This window comes from Anopheles coluzzii, chromosome X (genome assembly GCF_943734685.1).
Source record: "Anopheles coluzzii chromosome X, AcolN3, whole genome shotgun sequence".
Classification (NCBI taxonomy): Eukaryota; Metazoa; Arthropoda; class Insecta; order Diptera; family Culicidae; genus Anopheles; species Anopheles coluzzii.
The window spans coordinates 16,898,156-16,921,481 of record NC_064669.1 but is presented as its reverse complement, the minus strand read 5'-3'; the positions used below and the strand labels follow the sequence as shown (position 1 = coordinate 16,921,481).

The 23,326-nt window shown below is 50.2% G+C and overlaps 1 protein-coding gene across 4 annotated transcripts in view; it reads left to right on the top strand.

Annotated features, from left to right (window-relative positions):
* The window catches only part of LOC120947340 (microtubule-associated protein futsch), a 38,275-nt gene extending 16,880 nt beyond the window's left edge, over nucleotides 1-21,395 (top strand). For all 4 annotated transcript variants that reach the window (XM_040362571.2, XM_040362589.2, XM_040362578.2 and 1 more), the window contains exons 3-7: nucleotides 5,627-5,777; nucleotides 9,063-9,448; nucleotides 9,523-9,670; nucleotides 9,763-17,455; nucleotides 17,553-21,395. In XM_040362571.2, coding sequence (XP_040218505.2) covers nucleotides 5,678-5,777; nucleotides 9,063-9,448; nucleotides 9,523-9,670; nucleotides 9,763-17,455; nucleotides 17,553-17,652 — 8,427 coding nt within the window. In that variant the 5' untranslated portion in view covers nucleotides 5,627-5,677 and the 3' untranslated portion in view covers nucleotides 17,653-21,395. The remainder of the gene's footprint in view (nucleotides 1-5,626; nucleotides 5,778-9,062; nucleotides 9,449-9,522; nucleotides 9,671-9,762; nucleotides 17,456-17,552) is intronic.
* Nucleotides 21,396-23,326: the final 1,931 nt, after the last annotated feature.

Here is a 23,326-nt window from a genome sequence, read left to right as displayed (position 1 = left end):
CGCACACATGACGCAATGCATGTAGCGTCCAGCCAGACGGCCCAGAAAACGGCAACGCGACCAGTTCCGACGCCCACGCCAATCACGCGCTCAGCAGCAGCGTTATTAGTTCCGGTCCCGGATGGGGAACCGCAAGTTAATGACAAGAAACTAGGCCGCTCCGTGAGTGTCGGTCTCGCGCCGTCCCGCCTGCCTAGGCTCTCAATTGAAAACGGTCAATTTGTAGCCGAAAATGTTCGACCGTGATGCCACAGGCCCATCGGGTAAAATCTTTTATTACCTATCATAAACGATGCGTCTAGATGTCGCGGCCAGATTCCCAAGTTCACCAAGTTGGCCCATAAACACGGTGCTAGTGCCGGTGGTGGTGTTGTCTGTTGTCTCAGGCGCAGCATCAAGAACGGAAGCAATAACGGTGATTAGATGATTGCCTGGCATATGCATACCATCTAGTCCGGGACTCGGGTTGGAGTTTTGGCTTGCACACCGACACCGGATTGCCTATCCCACACCAGCTTACTGGTTCAGGTTTAGCAACACACACCGAGAGCGCTGCTGGGGAGACATGTGATTCATTTCTTTATGCAAAAACATCTACCAAGCAAGCGCGGTCTAGTAGCAGCAGCAACCGTGCATTATTGCGTACTGTGGTGATAGTGATAATAATACAAGCCATTGCTGACAGCATAAAATTGAGAATGACACAAGGCATGTTGATGTCAAACAAAACAAAACATACGCCCTCAAACAAACAAGAAGAAATAGGGATCCACAATGACTGCCAGTGGCCACCAACCGAATCCTTGTGCCCAAAAGAGCCATCCAAAGGCGCAGGCGAAAAAAAAAACAAAAATCCACACGTCATCCGTGGAATGATAATGTTTGCGCTTACCGAAAAACTCACACACAAAAATCGGCAAGCGTTCGAGGCAAGCTCCGGTTGGGCATACATTAAACCGAAATCGATTCCGAGTCCCCAAAAAGCCTTTTGCCAGCAGCCTCGCGTGTGTGTGCTGCATACCTAACGAAGGCGCAAACACACACACATTTTGCGCACTCGTGGGACACGCAATGGTGGCGGTAGTTTTTGTGACAACCATCATACCCGTACCCATCCCACCGCCACCATTTTGCTCCCACGAGCGCGGCTTCGATTGGGCGAGACGCGCTAAAAATGCACAAAATATGGCGTTCCCGCGTGTGCAAAAAAGAAGGCTACTACACTCACTCCATTCTCAAAATAATCCCTAATGTGTGTATTTGTGTGAGTGCGTGGATGTGCGAGCACGCATATACAAAATATTATCCCGACTAACGATTCCCGCGCCTTCGGTGATGCTCCAATATTGGAATTACGCTTTCTTTTCTTTTTTTTCTGGTACCTTTTTTCCAATGACACGCTTTTATGGTATTTTTTTAAATCCTCCCCATTTTGCTCATAAAACACGGCCGAGGAGATTTGCAGGACGTGCCGAATTGTGCCGGGTGCCTGGGCAGCCTGTTAACGATCGTGTCGTGCCCCAAGTGGACCAACCTTGCATCGCCCGAAAGCCCCCGCACATTTCCGCGGGGTTGCGCCATAGCACGTACAGACGCGGCACAGAAGTGTCTTTGCTACTTCGCTCAATAACCTTACAGCCCCTCGAGCGCTCGGTAATGTGTAACACCCCTTTTTCATCGGGATCGGATAATTCTGGTTCCTTTCCAGTGGTGCCAGTACAGAACGGCATAGGAACTGGCATTTTGAACGGTAGAACAAAGAAACATGCCGTTTGGAGTTGGTTGACTGCCACAAATTGCAATGATGGGTATACTTCATGATGGGTTTGTTAGTACAAGATAACAGGTTTCAAAAAGAAATAAAACACAGTTCTTGGTTTTCTAATAGGTCTAAGCCACTGCAAAGTCAGTTCAGGGAATGAGCCCCTCACATGCAAAAAATATATCAGCATCTATCAGCATATTCCCCTTTACTTTATAATGTAAATTAAAGAAAAGACATTTCGAGATGCTATACACTGAGTAGCGCATCCCTCACACACGTCAGCCCGTTGCTTGGCAGGGCTTTAAAGCCTTTACCAGCAGCACCCGTTGGTAGAAGTAGACGGCAGCAAGGATACTGGTGACATAATCTCGCTCGCGTGGTATCGTGCTTTTCGAGCCGGCCCATCTTCAAGAGGGTTCTCTGGAGAGCCGCGCCATATCCGGGGAAGATGACATTGGACCGTTTGGAAGTTGCTTGCACGAGCACCAGCACGATGAGGACGTGTTTTGTTTCAATCCTAACCCCAACCCACCCTCACAGTCGCCCGGTGTGCGATTGTGCACGATCAGGCACGAACCATTTTTGCGACCTTCGCGCGGCACTCTAAACGCCGCGTGCAAAGTGTGCAAAGTGTGCACAAACCGTCGCTATGACGTCGCCATCTCATTTAATCCCACTGCTGGTAATGTCTCCTACCCCCTTCCCGTCTTTCCGGATGGCATTAAGATTATGCACACAAGAGAAGCTGATGGAATTTGAAGAACTCTGTACGAGATTTTCACAGTGAATTAACATTCCCTGATGTTGCCAACTTGGGACTTGCGGTAAACACTGAAATACAATTGCAAGCTAATCACCCTCACACGCTCATAATAAAGGCAAGTTTGGCGTAAATTTGGTAAAAATGCTACATTGACGAGGCCCTCAACCGAACCATAATCGATACGACCACGTCTAATTTGATGTTAAGTCGCAGTATGATGGCTAGTTTTTCGTGAAAAAGATTGCCCAATTATCCAAATTACTGACCTAAGATCACATTATTGGGGTAATTAATTTAGCACAGCTCGAACCACAGGCCGACCCTTCGAAATCACTTTTTTCGCTCAACGACAATCCGATTGCTCTGCACTGTCTTCAACAGGCAGGTGCCCCCCCAAACAATGAAAATCAACAACAACCAACTGCTTCTCACACTGCCGTTTGCTAAGTCTAACCACATTAATGCAAACGCTCGTAGGACATGCTGAAAATCTGTCTGTCCCTCAATGCAGGTGCTCATGGTTTCTTGAACGACCTTAGCGCAGAGCGAAACCACGACGACTCTTCTTACCGGATGTCGAACGGGTGGCGAGAACTCAATCAGTATGTCTTGGTTCTTTAGCCTCGTTGCTTATGGTTACTTTTTTGCGGGTCTTGAAAGTTGCAGTTGTAAAACATTCTTGAGGTACGTTCGGTTCTTCCAAATCGATCCCTAGTGCTTGTAGAATTGTAGGTGATTTTATTCATTTTTCTGTGTAAAAATGCTCTTTATAGAAACGAATGAGTTTATCTTTTTCAATTGTTTGTTTTTTCTTTTCAAGATAGTTCAAAAGACTAGGAGGCATAGTTTGAAACGCATAGCTGAGATCTTCCTACATTAACTAATTAACACAGTTGAATAGGTATTCAAGCCCCCCAAGCGTCCCAAATATCCAAAAGTAAAAGTTCAATGAACCTGCTATTCCTTTCACGGATAAGAAACTGGTTCAGATTCTGGTTCACCAATCTTTGCCGCACTTGCCAAAGTAATTGCTGCTGCTTTGTGTTGGTAATGCAAACACGTGACATCAATCATCGATTTACAAACTCGTTCAAATGCCCACCATCTTCCCACCATTCGTTCTGTGGTCAGCAGCTACCCCCTTTCCGTTGTGCGGAAAGTACGCGACCGCACCTTGGGAAAGTACCAGTGGCACGTCCAAATTGCCGGCTTCCAATTAGCTCACCACTGCGTGTATGTGTGGTGGGCCAGTTCTTTCCCAGGCACAGAAGATAGCGTACGCACACAAACACGCATGCACATCAATTTCTTGTGTGGTGCCTCTTCTTGGCAATCGGAAAATCGCCAGCCAAGGCCAGCTCGGAAGGTAGAAGCAAAGGCTTACGGTTTCCCAGCGTAACATATACACACACACACGGGGGCAGGGCAGCGCTAGCCCCAAGGCGGCCAATGGACTGCCGGAAAGTGCCGTTAAATGTTAGTATTTAGTTACCGGTGCAGACCGGAGAACCCTCCCCCCTGACGTTCGTATGTGATGCTTAAAACTCGATCCACATCATCATCAGCTCTAACGGTGCACGAGAAGTCACGAGACGTCCACGCCGATATTCACACCCCTTTCGCGGTAGGGCGGGGAGGGAGCCCGGTTGTTCATGCTATGTTGTTGTTTTTTATTCCTTTCTTTTTTGCACAGTGTCTGTTGCTCTATAATCGCCGATCGCATCATAGATACCGATCATAGATGGAGGCAGGGTTTCCAGCACGAGATGTTTTGTTTGAAAAGATTATCTTTCCCACCCCATACCAAAACTGCATCAGAAAATGAGCATCAAAACTACATACATTAAAACGTTGCTAGAATCTTTCACACAAAAGTCACATTAAATCATTGAGCAAACAGCAGCAAACTGCAGCAAAAACCAGCAAACACCCCTATCTGCAGCGCATAATGTTTGCACGGCACGACCTGACCTACACTGCACGCGGAATTCACGGACACGGAGTCCATTGGCTTGAATCGCACTTACCCAAAGTCGGCCCATCTCGGCAACAATCTTGACCGTGAATCCATCCAGCTATCTCTCTCTCTCTCTCTCAATCGCCTGGCGCAAACGACTTTCACCTTGCGTGTAAGTCAGCACTGGAATTTGCATCCCCCGAAACGGTTTGCACTTTTCCGCAGCAGTCGCAAACCAGCAAAACTGGCCGCAGTCAAACCGGGAAGGTAAAAGGCACGCAGGAAAACGAAGCAACAGCAAACAAAAAGCACCTCTCACAGTTCGAACCAGTTTTTACCGTAATTCCGGACCTCTCGGCCTCTCGGTTGTTTGTGCGGAGCCTTTCCTCGTCCAGCGAAACGATGGTTTGGCTGGCGTCATCCCTCGTCAAGCGCTAAATTCCTCCCGGCTGAACTACTTGCGTCGTTACGTGACAAACATTCGCTACTCCACTTTCCGGGCGCGTTATTTAATTGCGGAAACAATCCGGACGCGATAAACCGTAGATCTGTTGGCCTGGTTAGGCCAGGCCGTTCGATTTGGGTTCAACATTCCCTGGGTTCAAGGCAGTATTTCCCTTGAAAAAAAAAAACGAATCACTGAATTTTGTTCCATTTTAATAGTTGCAAAATGTTGTACCGCACATTTTCGAAACCCATTTCATGACACATTCTTTTGTGTTTTGTGTGTCTTTCGGGTTGCCGTTTTGTTTGCTTCTTCACAGTTATTCGTAGCAGAGAAAGCGGCCTGCCTGCGTGCTACCGCGGGAATTAGAAGATGCTTGGTTTTTTTTATTGTTGAAAACTGTGTGCTGCACAATTTGTGCTACTTTTCCACTTCCTTTCTTTCTCTCTCTCTCTCTCTCTCTCTCTCTCTCTCTCTCTCTCTCTCTCTCTCTCTCTCTCTCTCTCTCTCTCTCTCGTACTCTTTCTCACTTACTCGTGCACATGTTTATGTTGATGGCGGTTTGGCATTTCGCTTTGCAGCGACCACTGGCAGTGCTTCTGATTTCAACAAATCCTAGTAGACCTCAATGTAGTCTTGCTTATTTTCTAATGATTTTTTTTTTGTTGTGCTCGTTTTTTCTTCTCTTTCCCACAGCCCGTCATTGCATCCGCCGGCAAGCAAAAATAACAGCCCAAAACGCTCAGCATGATTATTAGGAGTTCGGGCCTGTTCGGGCTCGACCAACACACGATGGCGTACTTACTAGTGGCACTAGCACTGACGCTGATACCGGCAGCACACAGCGGTAAGTAACAGCGATTGCAGAGGTACAATGTTGTCATTTCTGAGGGGCGGCAAGATGCGAACCAACAAAAGAAAAATTTGTAAATACATCATCAACGGCGGTGCGCAATCAGCGAAGCACATTTATCGGCCAATGACTAGGGAATATTTGCGCCGGCAAGCTCATAACTCACGATTGCTGCTCGGCAATGGGGGAAACTGGCTGGGATAAAACGATTTGTTGTCTATCCCGTGCAGACAGCAATGACGTGAACAGAAGGAGTGCGTGTGATGCCTTTTGACGCATCACCGACTGGCTTTTTGTGGTACCATTTGTACCTCAGCTTGCCAAAACAAAGCAGACCAGCAAAAAGTACACACGTACAAGACATGTTTCGACCACCACCCTCTAAGATGACAAATGACACTCGCTTTAATGAAAACGTGTCCCGCTCGTCGGCTGCTGCCAACCCCGGCCGTCCCTGTGATTGTGCATTATTTTTCGGACATGGTGGCTGATGGCGTAGCAATTAGCTAGACAAACCGCACGGGTTTGTCGCCCGTCTTCTTGCTCTGCTCTGGGCTGGTGGTACTTCCCCTTCTTGCCAAAGGTGAAGGCGAAGGCAAGAACAAGTTTCAGTGTGTCGCTGGATGTTGCCCGCCCGTCCTTTCACCCTTCGCAAACGAGCGCGTCCCGTGTGTTTGCAGCAGTCCGTAATGATGCTGCAGCTAAAGATGCGTATCTATGTGTCTGTGTGTATGTGGGAAGGCGCATGGGCGAAGCGTGTGTGTGCGTATTAAAAGGGGGAAATCGAATATTTTCATAACGGTACCGGCAGGCAGGAGGATCACCACACCGGCCCACGCCGTGCGGAGGAGAGAAAGGTCCGCGCATCTGAAATTGCCAACGCAACCGTCCGTCCGTCCGTCTTCCGTCCGGCGTCCCGTCCAGCCGCATCTGTGGTATGTGTGTGTGTGTGTGTACTGTGAGATGTTCAGCATTCTTGCCCGGGGAACGGAACTCAATTTAGTTTGGGTAAGCCCAACCACGTGCACGTGCCAGCGCGCGCGATAAGATCGGCACATGACGCATGGAATCGCCCAGCCCAACACGTCGCCGCCGATGGTCAAGCAGCAGGTCCGGCTTTGGCAAACATAGCATACACGCACAGAGCCTATTAAAATTATCGGTATGTTCATCTCGACACACTTCAGTGCAGAATAAAGACAAATCCTGCGTGGCAGTGGTAGGCATACTTCTTGTGGCGACCCACACATACACACACACACACACACTTCTCTGTTTGTTTTGGAAACGTTCAGCCGAAAGGTGCTAAATAAACTTGAACCCTCTGGGAACCTCCGCCCATTTCTTATCCCATCCCGATCCAACAAAATCTCCATCATTTCACCTCCTCTCCTCTCCTTTTACGCAGCCCAGAGCGTGCTACTTCGGCTCGGCCCGGGTCGCGTAAGATCTCTTTAATCCTTAATTTCTTAATTAATGTCACCGCATCGCCACCCTCCGGCTTTTTTCTCCCCTGGGCTACAAACTCCTCATAAACGTACATATAGATTGGCTCATCAAAGCGGCATGCCGAAACCCCTGGATTGTGCACACGACTGACGCGAGCACGTGTGATTCTCGGTGACGGTGCTCCAGGGGGTTGAAAGATGCACTTCGCTGCCTTCGCTCTCCCTCGCAGACGGAAATATTCAACGTTCGTCACATTTACGGGTATAACGGCACATTCTTTTTCTTTTTTTTTTTTGGGGTAGAAGCTTGGGACATTCCAGCATGCGATGCTGTTACCGGTTTGTTTTTTGTTCGAACGGCTGAACCTGAGCCGTCCTGACACAGCGAGCTAAATCAATACCGAAATGCACCATAAATGTCGATGCCCCCCAAAACTGAAAACCGACCGGGCTGGTAAATAAAGCGGACCTGCTGGAAAGAAATGCTGGGAAGAGGGTAGGGGTGTTACTGGGGAAACTAACAGATGACACTCACAAACAAGTGTGTCACACACATAGATAGCTCGTGGACAGTCCCATTTTTCACCCGAGCCGGACAATTGATGCATAACTTTTGGGTTGCCTCTCAGTACACGAGAGAATGAGGAAAGCCATGCTTGCTTGCCGTAATTGATGGATTTTAATCCTAAAATCGTTTAGTACAGTCTCAGGCTGATATTTTTGCCTTTGATTTAACAAAAAAAGTTAAGATAAACAATTCAGAATCACATACATAATAAAACATGACTACCTTTAATTTGCAATAAGCCGACCCATCAATCAAACATGCTTTCTCTGCCGCGTTGCGTAGGTAGCAATGCCATTTCCGATTGCAAGTATCGATCGTTATTTAGTCGAATGTCATCCAAAATCTCGTCAGTACCCAAAGGCCTTGTCACTTGAGGAAATTGGTACATTAGGCATGCGACTCGCCGTGCGACACGCTTGCCAACTTTGCTGTGACCGCAGAAGTAGAAAAGCAACGCGTATTACGAATAATTGGGTGAGAGAAATGGCACGGAGACGAGAAGGAATCCGGCGTAACGAGGTATTGTACATTAATATTTATGAAACCGTACGATGTTGCGGCGGTGGAATATGATTCCGCTTCCGCTTGGTGCGTGGAATGGACGCGGAAGAAAGATTGCAATGCAAACGTCAATCTGATTTCTGGATGAAAATATCACACGTTTCTGTAGGAGTGTCAGGCGTCACAATCTGGTACCAGGGTCGAGGGAAAAGGTCGTACATGAGAAGTGAGAAGCGAGAGTACTCTGTCGCCTGCCGGAAGACGGCCGAAGACCGTGGCTTTGGTTTTGGGGCGGCAACCATCGGGTTGAGCTTGATCTGTTTCCACAAAACCGTCGACTAAATACAGTCTAGCAATGATTGATTGATAATCTGCCTTGATAATCTGCTCAAGTACACCATCATACAATACAGGTGCAAACCTGGCAAAGTGAGCACTGAAACATGTGAGCCCTAGGGGCGCATTATGCACTGCAAACTTCCGACAGATTGGACGAAAGTGTGCCAGATCCAGCCGACAATTATGGAAGGCTTCAGTCGGACCTCAAGAGCGGGTGAATGACAGCAAGGTCGCCACCATTCCAGATAGGTTTCAAACTAAATCCAAACAATAATAACGCACACTATTGGATGATTGGGTAACGCTAGTAACGCAGCAAAAGTCAAATCGTTTTTACGCCACAGAATCTTACGTTTCAAGACCAAACTGCTCAAACACATTTAATTATTAACTATTTCAAATCGTTCGTATGTTTTACTTTAGCCCCGATGTACGAAAGTGATCAAACAGAGCTGGAAAATTATGGCGAATCTACCGGGTGTTACTACAACTACAACCATTACGGCGAAGGCGACCGCATCATGACGAACGAACCCTGCCTGAACTGTACCTGCCACGACCGCATGCTCATGTGCTATCTGCGCGTCTGCCCGTTCACGAAGGCGATCGGTCAGGACTGCACGATTGAAAAACGGGAGGATCAGTGCTGCCCGGTCATCACCTGCCCGGAGGTGGAGGTGCAGCTCGTCGACCACCAAACGACGGCCAGCCCGTCCAGTGCGCTCGGTGCCACCGCCGGCAGCGAGGTCGGTTCGCTCGACCAGTACGGTTGCTCGATCAATGGACGCTTCTATCCGGAGGGAGCTCAGGTACGCTGTTGCGCGAAGATCCTAGACGAACGTGCAAGTAGCTGACGCCTTTGCTTTTCATTTTCTGTATCCAGGTGCCATCAAACCCACAAAAGCCGTGCGAACTGTGTTACTGTATTCGCAACATGACGACCTGTGTGATGCAGGAGTGTACGTTGCACATCGATGGCTGCCAGCCAATCTACAACAAGGGTGTCTGCTGTCCGGTGAAATACGATTGTGGTAAGTGTTGGGATGGACCTAGCTTGATCTACTTGCTGACAACAGCTGAAATGAGATCCAACCCTAAACCAACCTATGCTCAACCTTTACAGATCACGACAAGGATTCGACCCTGATGTTGGAGGACGAACATACTACTACGGTGCGTCCGACGCCCGGCTTCATTCTCACGACCACCGTCTCGCCGGCTGTATCTACGGACTGTGTGCACAACGGAGAAACGTATGCGGATGGTGCACTGATCATGACGGACAAGCCGTGCGAACACTGCTACTGCATGCGAGGCGATATTGTGTGCGCTGTTCAGGAGTGTGGAACGCCGCTGGAGAACGAGGGCAAAAACTGTACCGCACTGCCACCAGCAGCCGGACAGTGCTGTCCGGATAAGTACATCTGCGACGGAAGTGCAGCCGCACCGATGACGACTACAGTGCCAGCGGTTACAACTGCCGCGGACGACGTTGAAGAGCAAGAACAGGAACAGGAACAGGTAGCACAGTCGTTTGATAAGGCTCAACCTGAGCAGGATGAGCAGCAGTCTGAGGCGACGCTAACGACCACAGCAGCTAGCGTGGAGCGCACCACAATGCCACAGCATGATGACGTTGTGCCAGTTGAGAAGGAAGAGATTGACAGCGAGGATGATCAGCAAGAACAGGAACATGTGGTACCACAGTTCGAGGACGTTCAGACCGACGATAGCCACGAGGAAGCCGACGACGATGATGCTCAGGTACCGGAGAAGGTTGATGATGAGCAGGTAGCGACAACGGCACGCCCATCCTTGAGCGAAGCGCCCGAAGCTGAAAGCGATCACATTCCTGGCCATGTGGGATCACACGAAAGTGAGGAAGACAAACAGCAGGAAGCCACAACCGTGGCTGACCTTGACGCTCCATTGACAACCATGCGCCCAGCAGTGCAATCGACTACGGTGTTGGCGGAACAAGAAAGCACAACAAGCCACGCTGACGTTGATGCAGAGGAGCACGATGTTACTGGCACGACTGTTGCACCCACCAAGGATGAACAGGCACCGGAAGCCGATGCAGTGTCGTTCGAGGAGGAAGAGGACGAGGCACCGGTGACGACAAAACCAGCTTTCGATGAAATTGCCGCACCTGAGGCTGAGGCGACGACCGTTTCGCGTGACGAAACCGTTGAGCAGACGATGACGACCGCTCTCCCATCGCAGCAGGTACCGCTGACAAGTGCGGATGAGAAGGAGAACGAGATCGATGATCATCACGACCAGACAAATGCAGTTGAGCATGATGATGGTGCTAGTGCAGACATCCCTGAAGAACAGAAGGAAGAAGACGAACAGTTCGAGCAGGAAGAGCAACAGGAAGCTGCCACCACACCAGTTGTGCCAGTGCGCGATGAAGTGCCCAGCGAACAGGACCAGCAGACGTACCAGCCATCGGAGCCAGAGGTGTCGGTACCAGAGCAAGACAGGCCGGCAGTAGTTAGCGCAGATAAGAAGGAGCCAGCACAAAAAGCTGACGATGAGCCGCAGGTGCCTGTCGAGCAGGACTTTGTCGAGCTGCCACCGGCAGTCGTCGTGACTGAGCTGCCACCGGTCCCAACTACGTCGGACGAACCTTCCACCACGGAGCAAACGCCTGAACCACCCAAGGATGAGATACTGCCGAACATGCCGCTCGAGGCCGACTCGCACGTCCTATCCGACTCTATGACGACCGAGCACGCGCCGACCTTTGGCGATCGCAAGGAGGACGACGCACAGGAGCAGGAGCAGCACCCTGTGCAGGGTGGAGCCGATCTGGACGAGCCAGTGGAAATGAACACAATCATTCCGCTCGATGCGGAGGAGGACCAGAAGGTTGAGCACCCTAAGGAGGAGGACCAGAAGATCGACGAACAGGATGAACAGGATGAGCAGGTACAGGAACAAGCGCAGGATGTCGTACCGGACACACACGCTGACGATGACGACCAGCCACAGAGCGGCGAAGAGCAGGAAGTCGTGACACCTGTAAGCGATGATGCACAACCGGAACCAGCGGCACCGGTCGAAAAGGTTGGCGAAGACGATGAGCAGCAGACCGTACACGAAAGTCCGGACCAACTGTTCCCGGAGTCGATTCCTGGCGAGGGAGACTGTCTGATCGATGGAGTCACGTACGAGAACGGAGCCAGCGTGCCAGCTAGCGGTAAATGTCAGGTCGCTTGCCACTGCTCCAACAGTATCGTGCACTGCGAGATGGTACGGTGCGATGCTGCTCCTAGCGCAGACTGCACGCCGAAGAGCACGTTGCCGGGTGAATGTTGCCCATCGTACAGCTGCCCCAAGGAGGCGTCCACAACGGTGAGCTCTGCCTCAGTTGAGTCGACTGAAGCTTCTACGGAAAGCGATGCTGAAAGTGAGGAGGAACAGGTGTCGGCTGATGTCAGCGCATCCGACTCGGGCGCTTCCAACGTCGAATCCGCCGAAGCAACAACCAAAGCACCTGCCAGTGATTCGCAATCACTGTCCACCGATGAGGAGGACGATGATGATGTATCGGATAAGCCATCGGAAGCTGAGAGCGATAGCGCTGGGGCCGATTTGGATGATGAGGTGTTCAAGCCCTACCGGCCAACTGAGCCTTCACACGGTGAAACGCACATTAACTTCTTCGCCGGCAACCGGCCAACGACTGCAGACTATCACGATGAAATTATCCTGAGCACGGCAGCTCCGACCAAGGTACAGGTGGTGGTCAGCACGCAGGATGACGATGTAGCACAAGAAGATCCAGTAAAGATGGAGCAACAAGAACAGGATGCCGCGCCCGCAACTACACAAGCTAGCGTAACGGAATCTGCGCTCCAGGAAGAGGGTACTACGTTGCGCACTGCAGAGCGTGGCCCCGAGTCTGACGAAAGTGTGGCAGCAGAGCAAGATGATCAGGAGGAAGTAACCACGGCCAAGACATTCGCTGAGGAGACTGGAACGACGCTTGCCTCGGTCGTAAAACCTGAGGAGGACAGCGTAGTCGAAGAGGGACAGCGAGGAGAGGATGATGCCAAGCCCGAAGACACTACTAGTGGCGTGGAAACCGATCAACAAGATAAGCGTGTAACGACCGTTGTCGCCGATGAGGTAGAAGATGATAAGGAGCAAGCAACTACGGTTAGCACGATTAGCAGCGATAAGCAACAGGAAGTTAGTAAGGCCGATGATGAAGTAACAACATCTAGCTCGGTCGCAGAAGATACGCCGGTGTCGGTCGAACAGGATGAGAAGCTGGAACAGCCAGCACCAACGACAGTTCGCACTGTGGAAGCCGACGAAGACACAGCAGTTGCGCAGGAACAAGATCAACCGCAAAGCTCTGATGATCAGGCGGAGGACGATGATGAACCTTCCAGTACGACAGTCCGTGCCGATAAGCCATCCTCAGTGGAGCAAGACGAAGAGGGCCCGGCCCAAGAAGCAACGACAGCTCGTGTCACTGAGACAGCTACGGAACAGGAGGAATCAGTTACGGAATTCGAAACTAAGCGTAAAACGATTCAAACGACAGTTGCACCTACAACGGTTTCAGAGCAGCAGGACGATCTTGAAAAGACTGAAACCACAACGCAGCCAGCTGCTTCTGCTGCTGCTGCTGACGAGCTCCAAGAAGAGGAACACCAGGAGGTGAAACTAACTGATGAACCGGAATTAAATGAAGATGATGCTCAAGAGTCTACGGCAGCAACCACCTCACGGCCAACCAGTCAGGAGGAAGCTTCGACACAGTATGACCATGTGCCGGACAGCACACACAAGCCAAGCGAAGCGCACGATGACGAACAGCCAGGCACCACCGTGTCGTCCGTAACCAGTGAGAAGGAATCCGACGTACCTGTCGCCGTGACTGTCCAGGCAGCCATGGAGCAGGAAGATGATGAAGATGCCAGCAAGACGACCGAAGCGACAGCAGCACATAGCACCACAGCTTCATCAAATGCCGTCGATGATGCAATTATCTACCGCGTCGACGAGGAAGAAGATAACAAACCGATCGTGAAACCAACGCTGGAAGAAGAAGTTTCAACATCGCATGCTGTGCAACCAACGCATGATGAGGTGAAGCCTGTTGAGGATGCAGCGAAGCCACAAGCAGTTGATGCGCAGGAAACGGACGATGACAATTTGATCAGCCCAGTCGGTGGGGAGCCGGAACAGGACGGTGGTTTCCATTTCCCGCAAGAGGATGATGAGGAACAGGAGGAACCAATCTTCAAGCCGACGCTGGACGATACTGAACAGCATGCTGCGGTGCCATTGCCTGCTGAAATTCCTCAGGAAACGGTCCCTCTAGAGCCGGTGGATCAGATCAAGGAGCAAGAGGATGCTGAACAGGGCACTACTCCACGGGCGGAGCAAGAAACCATGGCTCCAAGCACCTCTAAACCGGAGCTGCCGGAACAGGAACGCGAACGGGTAACGCCAGCGATCCGAGATGACGAACAGAAAGACAACGAAATCGAGGCAGACATCCAGCCCGTTGCTGTGCCGGAAAAGAAGCCTGAACCGGTGCCAATGTACGACGAAATTGAAGAAACAGAGCAGCAAACGGTTGCTCCCACCAAACAAGAACCGGTACCAACAACGGTTGCACAGGAGCAAGAGAGCAAGGTACAGCCGACTACGGAGGCAGCTGGAAATGATGAGGTATCGCCTGTGGAGCAGGACAAACCTGAGGCCGATAGTGAACCAGAGCAACCAGCGCCGGTAACGCAATCCAGTCCAGTTGATACAACACCAGCGATCGTACAGGACATTGAGCAGGAACAGGATGAACAGGAACATGACACAGAACCAGAGCAGGTGCATTCCGATGACATTCTCTCAACGACAGTCCGCGTTGCTGTAGCAAACAGCGCAGAGGATGAGGAACATGACGAGGAACATCTCATTACGACGCCCGCCGCTGTGCAGGCTGAACAAGATGAGAAGCAGCAGACGACTCCAGCGATTGCGGCCAGCGACTCTGACGTAACGCAAGTGGAGGAAGAACATCCGGATGTACAGCACGCTGATAAGGTTGGTGAAGATGAGGAGCCGGAGTATGATGTGCCGGTTGCCACTACGCCACAGGTGTTTGTTAAGCCAGTTAGCACGGACGATGAACAGCAAGTTGAGCAGGTTGAGCAGGATTCGGACTCGGACGCGCAGAGTGTTTCTGAACACGCTACCACGCAGGCTGCTACTTTCGATGACAGTGAGCAAACTACAACGGCAGATGTTGCCGACGACAGCAAGACGGTTGCTCCAGTAGCTACGGAACAGCAAACTACAGCTGCACCGGTGCAGGATGGCGAGAAAGAAGATAGTGAAAAGCCAGTATTCAGTGACGATGCCAGCGCTCCTGCTGCTGACGATGATGAGAGTCAGGAAGAAGGTAGCGAACAACAAACACATACACCTTCGAAGGTCCCAGTAGCACAGGCAGCTGATGATGTGTCGGAGGATTCAATGTACCCAACCGAACCAGTGCCTGCTACCAATGTGGCCGATGTTACCGAAGCTGTACTGCAAGATTCTCAGGAAGACGAGCAGGTCGAGCACGATGATGACGAACAGCAGACACGTACGACTCTACCACCACAGGTAACGCAAGACGAGAAATATCAGCCGCAGCCACAGGAAGCGGACGCCATCGCTAAACCAACTGAGCCTGAACAGGAAGCGCCAATGGAGGATGAGGTCGAGTTCGAGCCTGAGCAGGAAAAACAAACGACGGCTGCACCACAGGCTGTGGAGGAGCACGACCAGCACACGACGTTGCCATCGACTTTGAGCAGCGCTAGCCTGGATGAGGAGGTCAAACCTGAAGCAGATAAGGAAGAAGACACCATGGACGAAAAGGTTCACGTCACTACAGCACGCGTTCCAGCAATGGAAACTGACGATAAGCACGAGGACCAACCCGAAGCCGATCTGCCCGAACCCTCGATCGGTGATGCCGATGAGGATGATTCGTACTCAACCACGTTCGCTACACCAGAACGAACGGGACTCGATGACGCTGAGCAGGACACGAAACCAGTGGAGAAAGAGACGGCTGAAAGCAACACCACGGTCCAGCCACCTAGCCCAGTGTACGACGAGGCGATCGAGCCAGAGGCAGACTCTCAGCATAAGGACGCACCATCCAGTACAGCACTTCCAGTAACGACTGCTGCACCTTTGGAAGAGGATGAAGTGCAAGATAATGACAAGGACGGCAAGGCAACGACGGTACAGCCTGCGTTGATGAGTGAAGAGGACCGTCAGCCATCTACCACGGCGGCCTCAGTCCAGGCCGAACCAGAGCGTGATCTTCCCAGCGAAGGTACGGTCGTCAGTGATGCGCAGGACGAAGAGCAGACGGATGAGGCCACCACACCGGCGAGTGTGCCGGAGAGTGACGAAAAGGTTCAGCCAACGGTATCATCGACCACCGGACTGCCGGTCGCCTTCGACGCGGTGGAAGTTGGAGCTACCTCGGAAGAAGAACACGATGACGCAGAACAGCCACAGACGGACGATCTAAACGCGGATGATGAATCATCCGAGGAGGCAGAATCGTTGGCTGCAGTGACGACGCCACGTGCACCAGAAAAGGTTTCCACCACAACCGAACCAGCCAGCACCCCCGTGAAGGAGGTGTCCGCAGAGGAGCTCACTCCCAAGCCTGAAGTGTACACGACGGTCGCCGCCGAGTCGGACTCGCAGGTCACCGAGCAGCCAACCACTGTGCAGCAGGAAGCGGAACAGACGTCGACCGAAGTGACGGCCGCGCACGCCGACACCACAACTGCCTCCAAACCGTCGCAGGATGAGATTCAAACTACTGCTGCCGCGGTTGATGTGATCAATCGTGACGAGGAACAGCACCACTCGGAAGCTCCGGAAGAGGTTGTTTCGCAGGAGCCGGCAGTGACGACCACGTCGACAGCTGCTACCACCGCTCAACCGGTGGCAGCGGAGACAGACGGACCTGTACGAGAGTCATCGCAGCCAACAACGACGACGCAAGAAGATCTCGCATCATCTACCGTAGCCGCACCGGTTGCGGCACAGGACGACAAGCTGGACGAGAAGGTGGACGAACAAGCCGTCGTGCCCGCCGTTCCCGAGAAGCCACAGCCGGTCAGTGATGACAGCGAAGAGCAGCAGGAAGCAGTAAAGCCAACCTTCACCGAGGACGAACATGACGACCAGCAGAAGGTGCAGGAGCCTGAAGTCGTTGGAGTGAGCGAGGAAAGCAGCAGCCTGGCGAAACCGACGCAGCAGCCGGAAACGGTCGGGCCGTCGTACGGTGCGCCTGGTCAGCACTACGACACCGGCTACGGCCATATGCCGCCCCACTACCCGCCGTCCTCGTACGAGGATGACTACGGAGAGGAGGAGGACCCGGCCGCGTTCGGGCCGGGCACCTGCCGCTACGGTGGCAAGCTGTACGTGTCCGCCCAGCAGATCCCGCGCGACGATCCGTGCGACTTCTGCTTCTGCTTCCGCAGCGACATCATCTGCCTGCAGCAGTCGTGTCCGCCGCCGATCAGCGGCTGTAACGAGGAGCCGATTGCCGGATTCTGCTGCCCGCGGTACGAATGCCCGGTGTCGATGGCGACCGTGCTGAACGTGACGACCAGCACGACCACCACGACCACCACGCTGCCGCCGCATTTCTTGTCCCACGCGTACAAGGGGCACGTACAGAAGCGCGGCTGCCAGATACAGGGCAAGCCGTACAACGTCGGCGAAACCGTGGCGTCCGCGTCCGGTCCGTGCATGCGCTGCACGTAAGTATTCCCCGAACTGCTTCCACCATACCCGTTTACCGCGCAACACGCCTACTAAACCTACCTTTCTTTTTTGCTCTCCTTGTCCTGCGTTCAGGTGCGGAGGCGACGGCCAGATGCAGTGCGAACCGAAGGCCTGCAGCCCCGAGCCGATGCTGCAGCAGATGATTGCGGTGGCGGCCGCCAGAAGGAGATGAGCGGAAACGCCGGCCCCGCAGGACCGGATTCTAGAGGACTCTTGAACGCGTGCTACGCTCGTCCGAGCGCGCATGGACCGCGCACTACAGCGTATGAGTAGAACAGTAAGATCGGTAGACAGATACGGAATATAGCGAGAGAGAGAGAGAGAGAGAGAGAGAGAAAGAGAAAGAGAGAGTGGCGCTAACGGGACGCACGATATTAGGAGCTAAGTAACCCTAAATAAGGACTGAGATGGGTGGCAAACGGACGCACACACTTTACACAACACTAGCTGATAGTAGGACGACGGTACGCGACGACGTTTTTTTTCAGGGTAGATCATTACGGCTGTAGGAATGACAAACAAACACACACACACACACATGTACACACTAGCGCACAAGACCGATAACCGATACAAGCGCCATACAATGCGGTCAAGAACGGTACACGTCCATTGCTTCCTGTTTCCGATTTTCCGGTAAATGTTTTTAGATCTTTCTTTTTTCTTTTATTATCGCATTCCCCTTTTCCCCTTTTTTGATGCGGTACCGTTCCTGTCCCGCCTCAATAACTCGATCGTCGATCGAACGACTCACGGACACGAGTGACTCACGAACCAGGACGTTGATACCGATGTGCCAACCAGCCGGGCCCAACATCTGCCAGACAGACGGGCCCAGAGTGCGCATCTTCCCAATCCCGTTTTACCAAATTCAAACCCATCGCCCATTGCTTGCGTGGCAGGTATGGCCCGAAGGTGCTTGACACGAGGTCTTTTCAAACGCTCGACTGTTACCAAGCTGTGCGCAAACGTCGATGCAATCGCGTCGACTCCACCACCTTTGGGCAGCGCACAAAGCAGCAAATCCACACACAAACACACACGCACGAAGGCACGCACACAGTACGCCTTCGCCTTACAGGGGCAGTTGTGTGGGTGCTATTTTCCTTTTTTTTCTCTGTTCATTGAGTAGGTTTTGGTCTCCTTGCAAATCAACGTTCAGCGCCCAGAGCCCGATGATTGACCGGTCGTAGTGTTGACGAGGGCCGGCAGCCCGATGGTTATTTGCACTCCCTCGGACGCTCGGCCCGGCGAACTTTTCGAACATTCACTGCGCAGTGATTACTGTGTGTGAGGAACAGAGGTTCCTTCCCCGTGCACTGTAGTTCGAAAACGACCGCTTGTACGATCGCTTGAACATTTGGCAATAGACATGGCGCCGTTTTACGTTTTTTTTTCGGAAGCAAATTTGTTTAGTTTCCTGTTTTCAGTTTTTTGTTTCGTTCCGTCTTTCAAGGAGAAAAATACCGATTCGTACACCCCAGTTCTAGAATGTCGACTGTATGGTAGTTGAAGCAGGAGCTACAATCCAAACATTCCACATTCTTAAAAATGTTACTCGATCTATCAGATGGGGTACCCTTAAACAAAGCTGTTTCTACACAGCATGAAGGATATTGTGTTTTGTTTAAATGAAGTGTTTGTGTGTATGCGTGTGGAAGTGTGTGTTTCTGCGTGTGCGTGTGTGCGTGTAACGGACGTCAATGGCGAAAGTTCGACGTCGCTGTACCTTCTCCTAATAGATTTCCTTTTTCCTCACCTGAAATTCGCATTAGTACAGTAGCAAGTGGCTCGTTAACGTAGTTTGGAGTGTACTTGTGTCTTTCTACTTCGTTTTGCTACAATTAGCTCTAATTTCGGATCACTCTAAGTGCTTTCACATAGCTCGAGCATAGTTTTGTCTCACTCACCAGTTACAAAAAAAACAAAAACAAAAACGAAACCCCGACAGTGCTTTCTTATATTTTTTGTTTGTTCGTGTGTGTTGCTAACGACCAGCAACGCTTGCGATAATGGTATAGCTATTTTTAATATTATTGTTAAATTTGTATTTGTATTACTGCTACGATTATCTTTTTATCACTGTATATTTTGCCATAACTTTAACGAAAACTCCCCTCCCCCCAGCATAAAGCACTGTAAACGTTAGGGGTACATTCGTCTGTCAAAACGTATGGCACGCGGATTGCCAGCACACAAGCAAAGCAAGAACCAAGTGCGGCTGTAAAAATGATCCACAAGAACAAAATTTACGCATAACACAACGTTCAGGAGTAGTAGACGGGATCAGGTGTCTAACATGTAGAGGAAAAGCTTGCATTGAGTTTGGCACGGGAGTCGTTGAGTCCCATTTTCTTTTGAGTTTTTTTTTTTAATGTCCCATTGCAACAACTTCGGTGCATCTAGTTCTAACAGCAAACCCTACAATCGTCGAAAAAGTTAGTCAACACACACATCCACTCATACACACACGCACACAGTTACAAAAACCAACCAACCCCCTCCCCTCGCCCCTCTCGCCCAGTTAAACTCAGGCAGGGCCATCGCCAACTATATCAGACTCACCCTCAACTACCTGAATACAACCATAACATAACCAATTTGATGCTGCAGATGCAAGCTCAAACACTTTTAATCCCCCCCTGGACCACCTAATCGGAAACGAAAATGGAAAATGGATGGAGAAACAACACGAACAAAACAGCAAGAGAGATAAGAAAGCAAAAGTTAAGGAAAAGCATTTATCAGCCGCTGGCACACGTGGGGCCCGTGCAACGTTAACGCAGGGGAGCGCGTGACAGCGGTAGCGAGATTCGCGAAATTTGAAACCTGAAACAAGGGGGCTGAAAAACAAGAGGAAAAGGAACAGCAAACCGCGATCCAGACAGGCGCAATTTCTAAGACGTACGAGAGCATCTCAGTGTGCGATGAACCCGAGCGACAGCGCGTACGCTCGCCCGAGTTGTTTTCCCGTCCCTGCTTCCCCAGGGGGAGCACACTTCCAGCAGCACCATCGCACCTCCCTTTCTTAGCGGTCTAATTTATTCCGGGTATCCCTCAAGGTATCCCCCAATTATGTTTCCATTACCAAAATTGCACAATTTGCAATGAAAGGGGAGAGTGTTGTGCCTGCTGCTGCTGGGACACATAAACACCGGGGGAAGCACGGAAAACAGCTCGTCCTAGCTGCCTAGGGGTGTATGCGGCCGGCGACCGATGGCGCTCTTGCTCCGGTTCATCCACTGACACCAACCGTTCAGCCGATCGGGCTTGAGCGGATAGGCAGGTTAGCCTAGTAGAGTAGGAAAGTAGTATTTTTTTTAATTATTATTATTACACTGATAGCTGATCTGGGGTGATCTGCCACGCGAAGCGCTACCCCTCCCCCGCCCGAACAATCTCTGTTCCAAGCTGGTCGGAAAGTGAGTGAAGAGCCGGAAGAAGAAGAAGAACAAGAAGAAGCAATTAGGAACAGAATGGGGAAAAAGCCCTTCCCCTCAGTAAGCAAGAGAAAAGCTAGGAAAACCCGTTGAGAGCTAGAGGCGAGCAAACGAGTTTGCACGTAACACCAGCGCGCAGGGGTTTTAAGGTACGACTGCTGGGGCTGGGATGTGGAGTAAAACACGGGTAAGCACATCCGGCCAGAACATATTATAATAGCAGTAAGTGAAATAACGAGCGGGAGAAAGGGATAGTGAAAGAAAGAAACGAATGAAGGAGGGCGTGTGTGTGAGAGAGAAACAGAGAAAGAGAGAGAAAGAGAGAGAGAGAGCGAGAGAGAGAGAGAGAGAAACAGAAACAGAAGAGAGCGAGGGAAAAGAAATTGAAAGATGCAAAAGGAAAAAAATAAACAGATAATTCAGGATATTTTTAAGTGTCCTTTTATACTGAAATAAAATTTTTACGTAAAAGCTAGCAGACAATGTTGTCCTACATGCGAAGGAATGGAATCATACCTGAGATGAAAAGGTAAATCGAAAGGGTTGTGGGATTTTACTGAATCAAATTTGCTTGTTGAGGTTTCATTTGTATATTTCTTTCGTTCGTCGAATATTGGGTCAAATCGTTTAGTAAATATCGAGTTCAAACAGATCATTTCAGGTCGATCCTTGCTTTCGCTGTACCCAAGCACCACAAATGGCGCCTAAAGGACGGGTTTATTGGAAGTAGTGAAGTCAACCAGCTTGGTGTACGGTTAGAAACAGAATGAATTGTATTTCATACCAAAACTTATAACTACACAAATTCATAGGTTACTATGATTAAATTACTCATAACCCAAATACGGCTTACTATAATTCCAATACTCCTCCTTAAGCCGATTGTTGTGTAATTCCCATAGATCGTCGATTACGTTCTTGTTTGATTCGTTGTAATGCTTTTGTAAGACCATCTGCAACTTGTTCTTCAGTGTTAATGTAATGGAGATTCACAACATTTCGATCCAAAGCATCCCTGATGTAATGATGTCTTATATCGATATGCTTCGTTCGTGGTGTATATCCTCCATTTTTTGCAATACAGATAGTGCTCTGATTATCACAAAATATCTGAATCGATTGCTTCTTACCAAATTGTTCTAACAATCCTTTCCACCACGATGCTTCTTGTACCGCTGCTGACAATGCCATGTATTCCGCCTCGCAGGTTGATAATGCAACAGTTGGTTGTCGTTTGCAACACCATGACACCGCTCCTCCTTGCATCAAGAAAATATATCCACTGGTGGATTTCCTATCTTCTGTATCAGCGGCCCAATCAGCATCTGAATATCCAGTTATTTGTTCGTTACCTTTTCTGTAATATTTGAGTTTCATCGATGCCGTTCCTCTTAGATATCGCATAAGATGTTTTACAGCTTGCCAGTGACGCGATCCAGGATTATTGTTGTATCGGCTCAGCTGATTAACTGCAAACAGGATATCTGGTCTGGTGCATTGAGCTAGGTACATCAGGCAACCTACAGCCTCTTGAAAAGGCACCGCTGACATCTCTTCCTTTTCTTCTTCTGTCTGTGGCGACATTTCCTTAGTTAGCTTTATGGAAGAGTTCATAGGAGTAGCAACAGCTTTGCAGTCTTGCATTTTGAACCGGGTTAGGATAGTTTCTATGTAGGCTTCCTGGTCAAGTGCAATTCCGTCATTTAAATAATTCACACGAATCCCTAAACAATGTTTAGCTGGTCCCAAATCCTTCATCCGGAACATGCTGCTCAATTTCGTCTTCAGCTGATTCTTCATTTCTTCATTATTACTAAAAATCATTAAATCGTCCACATAAATGGCTACAAACAGCATATTTCCATTGCCATTATAGAAATATAAACATGGATCATACTTCGATTGTTCCAAACCCAGTTGTTTCAGTGCTGCATCTAGCTTCGTATTCCAGACACGACTTGATTGTTTTAGTCCGTACAACGCTTTGTTCAATCGACATACCATGTTTTGCTTGCCAGGCTGCTCAAAACACGGTGGTTGCTCCATGTATATCTCCTCTTCCAAATCTCCTTGTAGAAAAGCAGTTATCGCATCCATCTGATCCACCAAGAGATTATTTCTGGCCGCTAGTGCAAATAAATATCTCAGGGAACTATGACGAACTACGGGTGAATATGTTTCGTTATAATCTACCCCCTTTCGCTGAGAATATCCCTTTATCACCAAGCGCGCCTTGTAGCGGTTGACTTTTCCAGCCGCATCGTGTTTTGTTTTAAACACCCATTTACATTTGATTGCTTTCCTACCTTCTGGAAGAGTTGTCAATCTCCATGTGCTGTTGTCAATCAACGCTTGATATTCTTCTTGCATCGCTACTTTCCAACGTTCTGAATCGCTACGCGACAT